The 17857-nt window shown below is 28.3% G+C and overlaps 1 protein-coding gene across 1 annotated transcript in view; it reads right to left on the bottom strand.

The window, feature by feature from the left end:
• LOC142321751 (uncharacterized) overlaps positions 1-17857 on the bottom strand; it is a 76443-nt gene that overhangs the window by 6761 nt on the left and 51825 nt on the right. Inside the window, exons 10-14 of the mRNA XM_075360097.1 lie at positions 16283-16475; positions 15523-15706; positions 7082-7264; positions 3641-3793; positions 131-223 (exon numbers count right to left, since the gene is read on the bottom strand). Of these exons, the coding sequence (XP_075216212.1) occupies positions 131-223; positions 3641-3793; positions 7082-7264; positions 15523-15706; positions 16283-16475 (806 nt within the window). The remainder of the gene's footprint in view (positions 1-130; positions 224-3640; positions 3794-7081; positions 7265-15522; positions 15707-16282; positions 16476-17857) is intronic.

The following is a 17857-nucleotide window of genomic DNA, read 5'->3' as shown; positions in this document are numbered from 1 at the left end:
AATATTCAGACTCCCCATCATTTAAAGTTTAAAAATCCAATATTCAAAGTAGTTCATGTAAAATGAAAAAATCACAATTATTCTTTGAATTCATATATGGTAGATATAAAAAAAGGTGACAAAACGTTACCTTCTTTATCAGACAAGATACGGTCTAGTTCACACAAAACTTCATGTGTAACTTCCCCAGCCACATCTTGAGGAAATGGTCGTAATATATAACCTAAAACAAATAAATATAAACATTTATATTTACATCATATTAAAAAATGTTAATTGTGTACAATAAATAAAAATATAATATAATAATGGATCAGCATAAAAGAATAGTGGAGTTCAGTTATGTGAGATCAAGTCATCGGGGACATTTTGAGAAATTAGGTTGGTAACAATGAAAGCCTCCACCTGAAAAGTTTATGTAACAGCTGTTTAACCACTACATCAATCTGTATTGACGATGAGATGTACTTACTATGTTCTCTGTTCAAGAAAAAGGAGTGTGTTTTATGGCATGCCAAACAGTCAATAATTTTAATTCCAAGTGCATTTTGAATTACATATGAAAAGGAGCAAACATGAATACAATATATGATGCCATTTCAATCAGTTCAAAGAAGTAGAATCTGCTCTCAAACAGAAATCATCTGGAAGACCAAAATCAGAAGAAAATGTAGAACTTAATAGATGATCTGTGGTTAGCAATCCTAATAAATCAGTTGTCAAAGCTTTCAGTTACAAATTCTAAAAACAACTTCACAAAAAGTTTTACGTAAAAGGTTAGACTCATATACATTTAAAATTCAGCTACTATAAGAAATAAAACCATCTGATACAGAAAACGTTCCAGCTCGCTGTTAAAAGTTTAGACAAAATTAGTGAAAATAAAACAGCTTTATAAAGCTGTTATAAACTATGTAATTTTTACAGATAAAGTTACTTTTGGCTTAATGGATGATAATTAATAGACACAATTTGTGAATTTGGTAATCTGAAGTAGACATAATTATTGATAAAAGAATGCGACACGTTCAAAATTAAAGTTTTGTGTGGTTTAATGTAAAATTGTAATATCAAGGATTTTTTTATATATTAAAAAGACTATTACTGGAAATGTATAACTCAATTTGTTAAATGACTATTGCTTTATTTAACAGATGAACCTGAAAATGTAAATTAAATTTATTTTCAACAAGATGGTGTATCCCTGCTGCCAATAAGATTGAACATACTTTGAAATAAACATTTTTAGACTGATAGGCCTAGAAGGTCCCATAGCCTAAGTCCCTTTAGTCCACTGTACTGAACACAAGCATCACAATAATTTTATTAATATTTTAACAATAAATAAAAATTTCTTCTTAAATTTAACTTTTAAAGCCAATTTTTTAAGTAAAGGAAGCATTGTAATCATGAAAAATTTCAGTTTTCAGATTTCAATGGAAATATCCATTTTGACCAACACTGAATTCATTTTGACTAGTTTCAGCATGACGCCTCTACGAACGTATACATCTCGCATAATTCAAAAACAATTAACCATAGGATGTAGAAATTTTGGATTTATGACTGTTGTAACATCTAGCTGTGCACTTCCCTTTTTGATTGCAATCGACTGAACCAAAAGTGTCCAAAAAAAGCCCAAAATTCAAAATAATTTGGATTTTGGACTTTTTCTTAACTGCAATAATAAGCCCTAACGAGGAGGGCTTATTATCGTGTTCAACGATATATCATAAGTGGTACTTATTTTCATTGATTCCAGAGTTGTAGCCAAATGAAATTTTAATTAATGAAATATTTTGATCTTACCAGGGGAATACATATTGGTTCGAATCAGACTTCATCTCCCTTTTTTTAACTTTTTTTTAATATAAATATATTATATTGATTTATTAATAAAATTACCTCTTAATAAGATTAACCTCTGATTGTAAAAAAATTTTTACAATAAATAATAATTAAATAGTAACAATAAAAAAAAATTATGAAAAATATCAGAAGTTAATGAAATAAAATTTTATGTACTTTTCATTTAAAAAAAAATGTATATATGTGATTTAATAGGCATACAAGGAAGTCATGTGGTGTCCACATCAAATTTTTTGTTATACTATCTTCAAGTTATGGAATTACCAGAAAGAGCAAAATGGGATACTTTATAAGCATTATTTGCTGTATTTGTATGGCTTTCATTCAAATATTATAACTAATAATGCAAAAACTAACAGAGTATAAAATTTATAGTACAGATCTTCAAAAGCAAACTTTTTTATGACACACTAATTACAAATTTAATTACGAAATTGTACACACAATAATAAAAACTCTAAGAAAATTAAGATAAATGTTTTTTATAAATAGATACTTAAGTAATAAGTAAAGATTATCATCCCTTCCTAATAAAAAGGCAAGGAAACTGTTTTTACACATCTGGTAGTACTGTCACATTTGATAGTAGACATGTGATTCATGTTTGAATCCAAATGATACACGGTTTACCATGGATCATCACCCACAGCAATGCTATGTTTACAGTGTATGCTCAAATGGCCACATCAAGTATAAATTCTGTCATCACATGGTATGTTTAGCCATTTGACTAGTTTGTGCAAAGAAGAATTGCTGCTGAAATATTACAACTTGTTTCTAACCAAGGCAAAAAATTAAATTAGGTACAGCTTAAAAACTATATGAATCTCAAACAAAAGTGAGTGTAATACATGATGAAGCAAGGAATGAAAATCCATATCACTTGTGAAACTATTTTAAACAAAAAAAGTAAAAATCCAATCAATATACACTCAATGAAAAGATTGGCTTAAAAAAAATTCCAATAATATCAAAAATAGGTTTTTAAATAGTTATGGAAAGATTAGGCTATCAGAAACTGTGTGTAGAGTGACTGTCAAAAGTGTTGTTAATCACTCAAAACCTAAGTAGCTATAATGAAAGAATTCCTTTTATAGACCAAGTATCAAAGTGACAAGTTTCTCCAATATAATAGGAGATGAAATATAGGGTCACAACACATTTAAGAAAAAACTACAATAAATCCATTAATATCACAAAAATTCACTATCAACAAACTATTTAAATATAATCAGCATAAAATCTCATGTAATTGGTCTTCCTTGTGCAAAAATTAACACAAAGAAAGGCCCACTTTTTAACGACTCGCTGCCTCAAAGAGATACTCTAATTATAGGTGCTTTTCTATGAGACCTTAAAAAACTGCATACGGTAGCACAAAACAAATGAGAAGAAACAGAAATAAGAAGTCTAACTACTGTTTATCATCTATAAACAAATTATACCACACTGTCTGATAGATCCAGCAGTGAGAAATTTAGTCCAAGCTTGCAGACAGCTTACAATCTTCTAGCTTGTAAACAGAAAGAAATTTCAAGCTGAGTAATTAAAAATTGGGAGACCTCTATGACACAAGAATCATGAAAGTGTTCCCTAGCCGCACCGAAATACATGGTGACTGTTGAACAAATAAAAATATGTTTTAAATTTAATATACTCATTCTCAAAATAATTTTTTGTTTTGGCTTTCTATTTTTACCTTTCAAGTATCTCTAATATCTATAAATCTATTTTAATATTTTTTTATAATTATGTTCCAAGATAATCCAACCTAAAGTGATAATAATAACAGCTGCTTTGTCATCATCAATATTTCCTTTCCTCCATGATTCCAACATAGGAAGAAATGACTTCTTAATTACTTTTTCAGTAGTCCAACTACAACCTTCTCTTTTACACAATAAGATAACTGCATCAATAAAACCTGAAATTAGAATAAGAAATCTGTATTTCTATTCAGAAAAAAATTACCAAAATAAAACAGTAAATAAATAAATTTAACAAAATATTTAAATAAGAAATATTAAATTTCAGATCTTACAATAGAATTTGTGCATCAAGTGTTTACCACAATTAGTAAATAACAAAGTTGTCTTTGCCATTACCTCAGTATTCCTCAATGTCAGAGTGCAAATAATAATAATTTTGAATTAACCTCAAAGGTCCTAGATTTGAATCCTGGTTATTAAACCAGATAGTATACTACTATTTTTTTAAATCACTCTCTCTAAGTACATGCTTATAATTTAAGAGGTGAACCAATCATAAAAATAAATAATTAAATAAGAATCATCATAAAAATAATTAAATTTCAAAAATAAACTATTCATATACAATAAATCATTAGTTTTAATTTGGAATCAAATTTAACACACAAGCATAAAAGCAAATAAATTACAACATATTTTAGTGAATTGTTTTATAAATTTAAGGAAAATTTTAATGTTCAAGAAAAGTAATTTACAGACATAGTGAATCAAGACATTTATGATAAAGATTTCAAAACTGATACAAATGAATTACACAACAGAAATAAATAAGAAGTGATGCAATTACAGTTACAAAGTACACAATGCAATGAAGGGCCTTCCCACACATTTGATGAATGTCAACCTCTAATGATAAAGTATAGGGAAAAGTTCAAATACTTACATAACATGTGGAAAGTATTAAAGTACACAGTAAATGAAAAAAAAAGAAAACATTTGTTTTAACATTTAATATTTCAATCTGTTCATCTGAAAATCTGTATTAGTCTGTTTCAGCCAAGAGAAGAAAAGTTAACTACTAACTAACTATTTACACACATTATCAGACTTTTATAAATTAAAATTTTCAAATATATAGGAGAAAACCGAGGAAAAGACATTTAACCAAAATCTTCTAAATTTATTATTAGGTTGTTTTTGAAAACCTGGTGTGTATGTGTGTGTGTGTGTGTGTGTGTGTGTGTGTGTGTATGTGTGTGTGCTGCTTGTTTGTTTGTTTTTAGTTATATATATATAATGTAATTATATAATTACATTAAAATAATTTTTTTACAATTGATTATATACACAGATACAAAATTCAAAATTAATAAAAAAATTATTTTAATTAATTATCAACTGAAGGTGTTGTGGGGTACCACGAAAATAAATTCTTGAAATTAATATGGTAAGTTTAACCTATCTATTACTGTTTATTGGTGGTTTAAATATCATTAATATTAAATATATATACCTCTACTTAAAATCTACATATTAATACATATATGTTATCATAGAAAATTAATAAATAATATATGGCAAGCTGCTGAAATTAGATGGTTGGGTTTAGTTATCTTGTGCAATTATTTTCAGGAACTTTTTTGTTCTGTTTAACACTTGTACTACTTAATTTTAGTATGTACATTAAAAAAAACATGTTGTTTGATATGTTTTAATTATACTTGCTTCTAGAGCAATAATACGAGGGCTATTTAGTAAGTAAGGAACGTTTTGGAATTTTAAAAAACCAAGTACAAGAAAAACTTTTTATTATATACATGTGAAAGAGGGACTAAAATACTACTTTTCAACATAATAACAATATAAATTCAGGCACTTATCATAGCAGTGGACGAGCTTTGAAATTCCTGTGTCATAGAATTCTGCCGCCTGTGATCTCAACGACTCGGTGACGCACCCATCTTGCACAAAATTTGTGGTAGCCTAGCTTCTGTGAAATAATTTCAAACAATAAAGTCCGTGAAACTTGTGGGAAACATAGAGAAAGCTCAGTTATTGTGAAACGGCGGTTTTCACGAATCTTTTCGTCAACTTTGGAGACCAGATCGTCAGTCACAATGCTCAGACGTCCACTCTTCTCTTTATCATGAACGTTTGTTTGGCCATTTTTAAACTGAATGCACCACTTCCTGACAGAACTTTCGCTTGTTACATTGTTCCCGTACACTTCACACAGTTCCCGATGAATTTCTATTGGTTTTAAGTTTTTTGCCAACAAAAAACGAATCACAGAGGGCACCTCACAACTGGCAGGATTTTCGATTGCAGCATACATTTCAAATTTGTATATAAAAACGGGCAGTGCGGAGATGTTCCTGTTGTCACGGCTGGACGCTGACTGAGGTGCCGAGCACGAGCACACCAATATATACGCGATTGGCGTGCGCCTGGCAGCATCAGGTGGAAACGTTCCTTACTTTCTGAATAGCCCTCGTACAAAGACTGATGTTCATGTTATCTATATTATTTTGTATCTTGGGGACAATTACACAATTAACTATTTTAATTTTTATGACACCATCTGCTCAAAATTGCACACAGTTTGAAGAAAAAAAAATTAAAATTACAAAAACCATTCAAATTAGAATATTTTATATTAAAGTACTTTATTTATCGTCATTTTTCTAAATTAAAATAATAAGGAAAATGAGAAACAAAATTTGTTCTATAAAATTCCAGTTTACTATATATAACAATACTTGAAAAAATTACACCAAAATCAATTGAGTAAAAATAATTTTTTTTATAAATTTTTATAATGTATACTGTAGAGTACAGAAATTTAATGACTTTTCTAAAGCAAACTTTGTAAAACATGGCTAACACTAAATGGGTTATAATCATTGATTTAATCATTGCTTTATCATCCATGAAAATACGACTTTTAAGGGAAGTGATTTGTTTGAGCAATGTATTAATGTGAGATTATACATGAAACTAGGGAAAATATTTACCAAAATTCATGAATTGTTAATGCAAGATTAAGTTAATGACTCTCTTAATCCGTACTCCATTTATTGGTGATTTACACGATTAAAAACTAGATGTAAATCTAGATTGGTTGTGAGTTTCCTATATACTGACATTACAAATTGATTATTTTTGTTAACTTTGATACTAACATCTAGAAATCTCTATTTATGTCAAGCAGATAATTATCCTCACTTGGGAAGATCATCAACACTGACAGATGGCTTATATCATAAAAGTCAAAGATAAAAGATTAATGTGATGAGACATTTTATAATGCATATTTCTGCGGTGAGGTGATGCCATCATAAGATAGATAGATAAGCATAAAGTCATAATGCTACACAAATACTTCATCCAAGTTTCATAGCAAACAGACTCGGTAAGCTCACATAAAGAACTGCAGAAACCACAAAAATTGAAAAATTAAATTATATTATTTTCAAGCAATAATGATAACTAAATCTTCTTACCTTTATTAGCTATCATACTTAACAGCTTTTCAAAAACTTGTTCAGATGACATTTCACCAAATTTATAATTATATACACGTTTCAGCAAAAGTTTTAAACCATACCCCTTATACAATGGTGTGTGTTGTTTATCAACTGACTGATTGTTTATCACATGACTTATACAGAATGTCAATGGGCAATCTGTAAGATATAAAATAAAAATTAACAATGTATAAAAAAAAATTTTTTTAAATTTATATATATATATATATATATATATACATATATATTGATAAAAATACAATAAATATACATATATATATATTGTATTTTTTACAATCAACTTGAACAACCTGTACAAAGTACAGAATTACAAAGTAAATTAAATGACACTTACCTTATTTTTCTTTCTTTTTTTAATCCAATAGCACTTTTGTGGGATCCCACACCATCAGTTGAATATAAATTATATAAAATTACGTATCAAAACAATTTTTTTTTTTTTTTTTTTGAAAAAGATTAAAATTAAAATTACTATCATATATAGAAAACATGAAGTCAATTAAATTAAATAATTACATATATTTAAATATGAAGTCAATTAAAAATTAAAATTAACTTTAAAAATAAAATAATTAGAAGATTTATACCGTGTAACCTGGCCAGTCAATGTTACATTACTGAGTGGATTTGAAATTATTTATATACATTCTGATTATATCTATTTTTATCTAAAAACATGCTGCCATCTGTTGCTGCTTTTATAATAGCGTCATCCTCATATTCTGTTTGAAAGTTGATCAAGTTGGAAATTCTTTTGTACTTATATATATAAAATCTCTCTAAAATGTCCAAACGTTTACTGTTATTACTTTCTTTTAAATTAAATTTCTTGATTTCCACTATTTCCAAATTTGTCTGAATATCAGATACAGAATGTTTGTTATTAATAAGCTGGTCAGTAAAATTCGATAAACCCAATTTACCTTTTTATAATTTCTAATCTCTTCTAAAAATCTAGTTTTAAAAGACCTATTAGTTTTACCTATATATATATATATATATATATATATACAGGTAAATATATATTGTGACCATATATATATATGGTCACAATCATTGCATCTTATTTTATAAATTCCGCATGAATTATATATAAGTCAGTGTGATTGTTAGTTTTTAAATATTTTACTATATGATTGTTTGTCTTGTATACTGGTTTAAATTTACTTTTATCATAAATATTAGTTATATTTTCAACTACATTATCAATGTATAAATATTTTAAATATACGTTGTTAATTTATTGTGTATCATTTATAGGTTATAAAGAGTTGTGGTATTATTAATTTTTGAAATTTGTTTTTTTGTACATATTATCAATTAAAGAAACATTATAACCATTATGTTTAGTAGTTTGTTTTATAGTATCTATTTCTTTGTTTAATTTACTTTTATTTTTATTATATTGTGTGTAATTAATTGCTCTATTAACCATGTGTGTATATGTACTAATTTTGTGTGATCATGGATGAATTTCTATTTCTATTTATTGTGGTTTTATTGGTTGTGGATTTCCTATATACTGACATTATAAATTGATTATTTTCTGTTAACTTTGACACTAATATCTAAAACTCTCTATTTATGTTAATTTCAAACTATTATAATATGAATTAATTTTATTCAAAATTATTGAATGTTCATTGTGTATAATGGGATTATAAACTACAAAAACATCATCAAACCTAGTCCATAATAGGATATAATGTGTATGAATAATGCCATATATAAATTTATCTTCAAAATCCTGTAAATAAACCTTGGACATGTAGCTGATAATGGAAAACTCATTGGTAAAGTATTTTCCTGAATATAATATTTATCATTAAGTTTAAAGTAATTTTGCTGAATATGGCGAATATGCAGAAAAATAGTATATAAATATTACATATAAATAAATATGCAAGTTTATTTTGTTATAAGAAAGTGTTTTCTATTTCGCTTATTTCAATTTTTATAACAACACGCCCTTACTTAAAAAAAATGCCTCGTAGGTACCAGTTTATAATAAATATTCAAAAATGAGCCTACATTTTCAACATTTCTTGGCACGCTTCTGTAATGCTTTTGTTGCTATTTTTAGTTATTCAGGGCTGTCCTAAATTGCTCAGGCGCATCCATAATGCAGACAATTAATTCCTCATGAGTGTATTTTTATTTTGTACAAAAATGTTTCATCCATCACCAGATGCAAAAATCTAAAGGTGTTTGATCAGGCGATCTTGGTGCTAGGAATGTGAAGCTCCACAGCCAATCCATTTTTCAAAGAAATGATGATTTAAGTGATTGGAAAAGATATAAGAGTAATGGGGAGGCGCATCATTGTACTAGAAGTATACTTTGCATGTCAGCGCTAGAGGAACATCTTCAAGCAGCTGTGGCAATCCTTCCTGAAGAAAGTGCAAGTAGACAACAGAAATTAAATGGCCAGTAATATGAATGGTCCAAACAACTGATTGTGAAGAAGGCCGCACCATACAGTGATAGTAAATCAGTGCTGAAAATTGCCTTCTACTGTTTCATGATGACAGTTTCTGCCCGTGTATGATCATTGCATAAGTTGCTAATTCCATCTCAAGTGAAATTTACCTTATCGGTAAACAAAACATACCTGTAGAGCTGTCGATTTGTATTCCACCAGTTGCAGAACCATCTTCTGGGTGTAAATGTTGAACTGGCTGTTTGTGATAAGGATAAAACTTGTTTTAAGTGCTCTCCAAACCATCAAATGTGAAACTCCAATCCCCTTAGAAAGACATCGTGTACTATAGCTTAGACTGCGCTGAACTGTAATCAGTATCGTGTTGGACAGATTGTTCGTAGCTGGTATGATGCAAGGTACTATACCTGTTTCCTGACGATTGCAAAAAATCATGTAATTGTTTTGGGATCTGGAATCCTGCGATTCGGAAAACGTATTTCATATTCTACTGCAGCGGCTGTAGAATTATCATTACACATACCGAAAATGAATACCATATCAGCATATTCCTCCTCTGTTGAACGTAAATACGGCATTACTTCAATGGCAAACAGATCACGTTCAAACTAAAATTCACAGAAAAACTTCACTAACAGCACAGTTCGCAGTACCCAATATACATCTTACAGAATGATTTAAACACCAACACAGAATTGCGTCGTAGATAGATCAGCCATTATTTTATTGTCAACTTTTAAATAACAATTTTTCAAATAATTTATTATATTTCTGACATTATTAAAAAAAATCGAAGTAAATTAATAAAAAGAATTTAAGTAACTTTTTTATTTTAAAATTGTTGTGTAATTTCCTTTTTCTTTAAATTTTTAACAGCAAATTTTACTTTTACAAATTTTTCATAACACCAAAAAAGAATTTGGTTTTTGTTTACATTAAATAAGTACTTCTCTGACAAACGTAGTAATGTACTGTTTCTAAATAAAATTCCAATTTTTTAAACTTTTCATTGATTTATTCAACTTAACTTATACCATTTTGTTCAGAATTAAATTCTCTATAAGTTTTGTTTTAATGTTTTTTATGTGTTTATTACCAATTTAATTAGGTTATTATATATAAAACATAAAGAACCGGGCTTTTTATCCCAATTTATTAGTTTTCACCTAAATTTGTCAAAAACTACTGCAGATATGGTTCTGGGACCTATTTTATTAGATTTATCAGGTTAAAAACAATATGAAACCACTAATTCTGCCCCTTAATTAACATCTTGAAAATTCAAGTATGACCTTATTTCACTGGGGTAACTGAAATCTGAGTGAAATCTTTCATAGCCGTAACTTGCAAACGAAGCATTTTAGGACATATGTTTATTTTTCCATAATTTTCAAGGGTAGAATAGGTTATGAAAGTCCTGGAAGAACTTCATGATACACCAATAAATATAATAAATATATATATATATATATATATATTTAAATAAACCATATAGTATATGACATATTGAGATAAGACATAGCTTATCTTAATTTTTCATTAAAGTACTTTCGTGGGATCCTACATTCACAGTTATGATTGAAAAAATTCCGTTATTATATAATAATATAAATAAGACTACTAAAATAATTACAACTGCATATTAATTTATATGAGTGCTGTTTATCTGTTGCAGTTTTTATACAAACGTCTCACTCTAACACTGTCTGATGGTTTATCAAATTGAAATTTTGTTTGTATTTACATATATAATATTTTTCTAATATATTTTATTTTATGCCATCTTTATTATTTGTAATATTTCTAAATCTGTGTTAATATCAGAAATAGAAAGTTTATTGTTTATTAAATAGTCTGCTGTATTAGGTAAAAGTAATTTATCATTTATATAATTTCTAAAATGATCAAGAAACCTAGTTTTAAAGGATCTATTTGTTTTTCCTGTATAAATAACATCACTATCATTACTAATTTAATTTTATAAATTCCATACAGGTTGTTTATTTTATTATTGTCATTTTTGTTTTTTAAATATTTCTTTATGTGGTTATTAGGTTTGTAAGTTAATTTAAATATTTCTTTCTTGTAAGTTTTAGTAATGCTTTCAATGATATTACCAGTATGTAAAATACTTTGTGTATTTTTTTTACTCTTTTGTGTCTTATTTTGTATTTCTGTAAGACAGTTATTTTGTTATTGTGTTTTGATAGTTGTTTTTTATAGATAATATTAATTAAAGTAATATCACATCCATTTTATGTCCAAAATATGTCTAAAATTAATATATTGTCGTGAGTTTGTAGTTCGATAAGGATATTGAGAGACAGCAAACATAAAAATCTCTTATTATACTGAGTTTTTAATATATAAAATGGTAATTCAAATTAAAAACAAAATTAATTTAATACATAATCTAACTACAAGTACCTAAAATACAGTCCCAATTTACTAAAAAATGTACAATAACAAATAGAAACTTTTTTGTTTGTTTTGTGTCATTTGACTGGTTTGATGCAGCTCTCCAAGATTCCCTATCTAGTGCTAGTCGTTTCATTTCAGTATACCCTCTACATCCTAAATCCCTAACAATTTGTTTTACATATTCCAAACGTGGCCTGCCTACACAATTTTTTCCTTCTACCTGTCCTTCCAATATTAAAGCGACTATTCCAGGATGCCTTAGTATGTGGCCTATAAGTCTGTCTCTTCTTTTAACTATATTTTTCCAAATGCTTCTTTCTTCATCTATTTGCCGCAATACCTCTTAATCTGTCACTTTATCCACCCATCTGATTTTTAACATTCTCCTATAGCACCACATTTCAAAAGCTTCTAATCTTTTCTTCTCAGATACTCCGATTGTCCAAGTTTCACTTCCATATAAAGCGACACTCCAAACATATACTTTCAAAACTCTTTTCCTGACATTTAAATTAATTTTTGATGTAAACAAATTATATTTCTTACTGAAGGCTCGTTTCATTTGTGCTATTCGGCATTTTATATCGCTCCTGCTTCGCCCATCTTTAGTAATTCTACTTCCCAAATAACAAAATTCTTCTACCTCCATAATCTTTTCTCCTCCTATTTTCACATTCAGTGGTCCATCTTTGTTATTTCTACTACATTTCATTACTTTTGTTTTGTTCTTGTTTATTTTCATGCTGTAGTTCTTATGTAGGACTTCATCCATGCCATTGATTGTTTCTTCTAAATCCTTTTTACTCTCAGCGAGAATTACTATATCATCAGCAAATCGTAGCATCTTTATCTTTTCACCTTTTACTGTTACTCCAAATCTAAATTGTTCTTTAACATCATTAACTGCTAGTTCTATGTAAAGATTAAAAAGTAACGGGGACACGGAACATCCTTGTCGGACTCCCTTTCTTATTGCGGCTTCCTTCTTATGTTCTTCAATTATTACTGTTGCCGTTAGGTTCCTGTAAATGTTAGCAATTGTTCTTCTATCTCTGTATCTAAACCCTAATTTTTTTAAAATGCTGAAAATTTTATTCCAGTCTACATTATCGAATGCCTTTTCTAGGTCTATAAATGCCAATTATGTTGGTTTGTTTTTCATTAATCTTTCTTCTTCTATTAATCTGAGGCCTAAAATTGCTTCCCTTGTCCCTATACTTTTCTTGAAACCAAATTGGTCTTCTCCTAACACTTCTTCCACTCTCCTCTCAATTCTTCTGTATAGAATTCTATTTAAGATTTTTGATGCATGACTAGTTAAAATAATTGTTCTGTATTCTTCACATTTATATGCTCCTGCTTTCTTTGGTATCATGACTATAACACTTTTTTTGAAGTCTGATGGAAATTCCCCTTTTTCATAAATATTACACACCAGTTTGTATAATCTATCAATCGCTTCCTCACCTGCACTGCACAGTAATTCTACAGGTATTCTTTCTATGCCAGGAGCCTTTCTGCCATTCAAATCTTTTAATGCTCTCTTAAATTCAGATCTCAGTATTGTTTCTCCCATTTCATCCTCTTCAACTTCCTTTTCTTCCTCTACAACACCATTTTCTAATTCATTTCCTTCATATAACTCTTCAATATATTCCACCCACCTATCGACTTTACCTTTCGTATTATAAATCGGTCTACCATCTTTATTTAACACATTATTGGATTTTAATTTATGTACCACAAAATTTTCCTTAACTTTCCTGTATGCTCTGTCTATTTTACCAATGTTCATTTCTCTTTCCACTTCTGAACACTTTTCTTTAATCCACTCTTCTTTCGCTAGTTTGCACTTCCTGTTTATAGCATTTCTTAATTGTCGATAGTTCCTTTTACTTTCTTCATCACTAGCATTCTTATATTTTATACGTTCATCCATCAGCTGCAATATATCGTCTGAAACCCAAGGTTTTCTACCAGTCCTCTTTGTTCCGCCTAAGTTCGCTTCTGCTGATTTAAGAATTTCCTTTTTAACATTCTCCCATTCTTCTTCTACATTTTCTACCTTATCTTTTTTACTCAGACCTCTTGCGATGTCCTCCTCAAAAATCTTCTTTACCTCCTCTTCCTCATGCTTCTCTAAATTCCACAGATTCATCTGACACCTTTTCTTCAGGTTTTTAAACACCAATCTACATTTCATTACCACTAAATTATGGTCGCTATCAATGTCTGCTCCAGGGTAAGTTTTGCAGTCAACGAGTTGATTTCTAAATCTTTGCTTAACCATGATATAATCTAACTGATACCTTACAGTATCGCCTGGCTTTTTCCAAGTGTATATTCTTCTATTATGATTTTTAAACTAAAATAGAAACTAACATTGAATTAACAATAAAATAACAGTAGAAAAATCTGTAATTCATAAAATTCACTTTATGCAAGTACTTTATTCACTTTTACTGTTTATAAAAGAACTAACCTTACAATTTATGAATGAAAACAATACTGTCACTTTCACTCCTGTTCACAAATGATTCACCGAACAGCTTCTTGTTTTCAACCACTGTCCACCGTGTGATGTACTCTTCTCTCACTTGTTACCAAACACTTACTGTGATTGCTTTTATAGGACACTGCACTGAACTCGAAAAACTACTGTCTTTCTGCTGGTCCCTGGCAAGGTTAACATTTTCTGACCTGCAGTATCAGTAAGACCCATTCTTTTGATAGTTCAAATGTAATAACTTCCATTGCCTATCCCTTCTACACTTTTCTATAAGTCCTTTTCTAGAAAGAATCTCTTTGTCATTCCTACTAGATTCTTTTTTATTTTAATTTTTTCTTCTATCTGAAAGCTTCTCTACCCATTACAGTATTATTATTTCAATACTGTATCCATTATTTAGTATAATCCATTCAATGATTTTAGTTTAACTTTTGTTAGCTTAAAGATACTGTTAATAATCTATGCATACAGGAATTGAAAGAGGGAATTTTTTTAATGTAAGAGGTAAACTCAGGATGTATGTAATCTCAACAGTTATTATCTCATACAGTTATAGATAATAACTGTATATTTTAATAGGGAAGAATTCTGAAGATTATAAAATCAAGCAACCTGAAAGTTATTATTTTCTATTTCTAAATTAATTAATTGTATTTAACAACTAACACTACTGTTTAATAAAAATACATAAAAATAACTAAAAATAATATAGTAAACAATCAATTTTAACTGATATTTTAAGTATATACAATGATAATGAAAAATGTTTCTGTTGAAAAAAGGAAATAAGTCAGTGTTTCCTTCAGAAAAATAAAATAATGTGTCATTTCTAGCTTATACATTCAATTATTAGCAATCTTCTGTACATATAATTAATTATGTCTCAAAAGATACAGATACAAGAAATTCAAACTTTACCTATAAAAATGTAATGATTCCTTAATGTAACAAGTAAATCAATTACACTTTTTATACACTCCCTCTTACTCCATATTATTAGATTACTACTCATAATGGATACATTACCTTTACCAGCATCGGAATGAGGCAGTAAGTCTGGCCAATGAGTTAACATTGTAAAAATAATAGGTAATGACTTAAATCGCAACATATACAACACATCATACATGAACCACCTCATTTCTTCAACTGCTCCCAGACTTCTACACAATAAAGTTGAGAATCTGGTTAAACATTTAGATGGTTCAACCTATTAAAAAAAAAAGAAAAAAAGGTTAAAAGGAAATAAATAAAATAAACAATTTGCTTTCATTAATCATAAAAATAGTATAGTAATAATAAAGCTATGACTAAAACATACATACTTATTGTCAATCTAAAATTAACATTTTTTGAACGATATAAAGCAATTATCAATGAAACATTTCATCTTCAGCATTCAATTTTTCATTTCAGTGTAAATGCTGCACATATGGAACAAAACTTTCAAACTTGAAAACTCAATTATGATGACAAATATCAAAACTACTTCGAATAGCAGAAAATCCAGGGTAAAGGCCACATAAGGTGAAATCAGGCCTGAATCCTCATGGAAATGAAAATACAATGATTAAAAAAAAATATATAAATTTTTGTAAACAAAATCCTGACTGAACTGAAAGTAAGATTGTGGACTGAATTAAAAAATAAGTTATTGATCTCTTAAAATAATCATAATCATCGTGATATGAAGAAGAAAGTGAATGATGATAATCAATATAAATCACAATCTTGTAATTAGCATAAAAGAAAATGATAAAATTTAAATTAATATTATGTTTCTTACCATGCAGACATCAGTAGAACTAAACAAAGTTGTTTTAACAGATAGAAGAAACACATGAAGGAAATCTTGATAATCATCACTGTTGCAAAGATTGTGAGCAACAGGGAAAAGATACTGCTGAATTGGTGTTAGAGATGGACTTAATGTATGATCAACATTTCCATTGTCTACACAAAGCAAATCTATAATCATTCTGCAACAAATAGTAAATATAATCTACGTTAAAGAAATAAGCAATCAATACAGCTAACAAGCTTCCTAGAATTGCAACCTATACAAAATATTAATAAAATGTTATAATATTTAGATAAACAAATTTATTTTTAAAATTGGTAATGATAAATAAAATACACAATAATTAAAATTCATAACTTTGGTTAAAACATGCTTATCTCTGATGATGAATCTATCTCACAACTATAGTCTTCTAACTTTCTCCTAGAAAAAAAAATGTACTATATTAATATTTTTAAACCCTACAACAGGAGTCTGGCTGAATGGTTTCTAATAAGATGATTACTTCTTTCCACAAACTGTACAATTCAGGGAAACAGAGGATGTTCCTTTAAAAAACCTGAAATGTCCTTTTTTCTGGAGGAAAAGAAATTTTCTTGCAGTCCATCTTTTCTGATGAGTTCAATTTGTGAGACTGGGTAGGAATAAACACTATTAAATCCATGTTGATGTGGAGCTAATACAGTCTTGCTATTATCTGAAAGGAGTACACTGCTTATAGACTTGTTCTAGTAATGTTTCCTCTAAGGTGACTGCACAATAAGACCTAAAAAAAATCAACTTAAGCCAGGCCTCCTAGCACTCTTTAAATTAAAAACTTTTACAAGCAAACTAAGAATTGAAAAGCAGAATTTTTCAAAACTAGCACAAACACAGTGCTGATTGTTTAACTGTTTGTAAACATCAATTGTAAGTTCAAGTAATAACAATTCAAAATTAAATTCTAGTGTAATCCAAATTATCTCCAAGTTTATTACATATTATTGAACTTTTACAATTACAAATTCTGAAGAATAGTTGAAGCTAATAGAAATAATGTATATAAAGAATTTATTTTTTGTTCCAAAAAATGGGTAAATTTTTTTTTTTTGCAAATCATTTCTATTAAAAAATATAAAAACAGAATTAAATAAATTAAATAAACACCAGACATAATTGATAATTAATGCAAAATATTAAAAAAATATTTGAATTTTTACAACTATGACATGTTTAAAGATAAGACTACAAAAAATTAAATTAAAACAAGTTTTTAAATCAACTACAGTACATTTTAATTTAAAGGAAAAGTTATATGATCTTCACCTGAATCTGGGCTAGCTTTTGTTCTAAATTAAGCCTCATCAGGGAGTTTTGAAACTATATTTTTATTGCTGATACTGGTGTAGGGTTAGCTTCTCAATGATTTTTATTGTTTGTGATGTGTTCTAAGAATGTGGGATGATTTAAATTGTGTTTGTTAACTTAGAATGTTTCTTTTATTTGTTTTTGTGGGTTCAATATATTTTGAGTTGTAAAAGTTAATTTCATTAAATGAAACATAAATATTAAAGGAAAAAA

The sequence above is a fragment of the Lycorma delicatula genome, chromosome 3, assembly GCF_047948215.1.
Source record: "Lycorma delicatula isolate Av1 chromosome 3, ASM4794821v1, whole genome shotgun sequence".
NCBI classification, from domain to species: domain Eukaryota; kingdom Metazoa; phylum Arthropoda; class Insecta; order Hemiptera; family Fulgoridae; genus Lycorma; species Lycorma delicatula.
The sequence above is the reverse complement of the archived record's forward strand: the minus strand, read 5'-3'. Positions and strand labels throughout refer to the sequence as shown.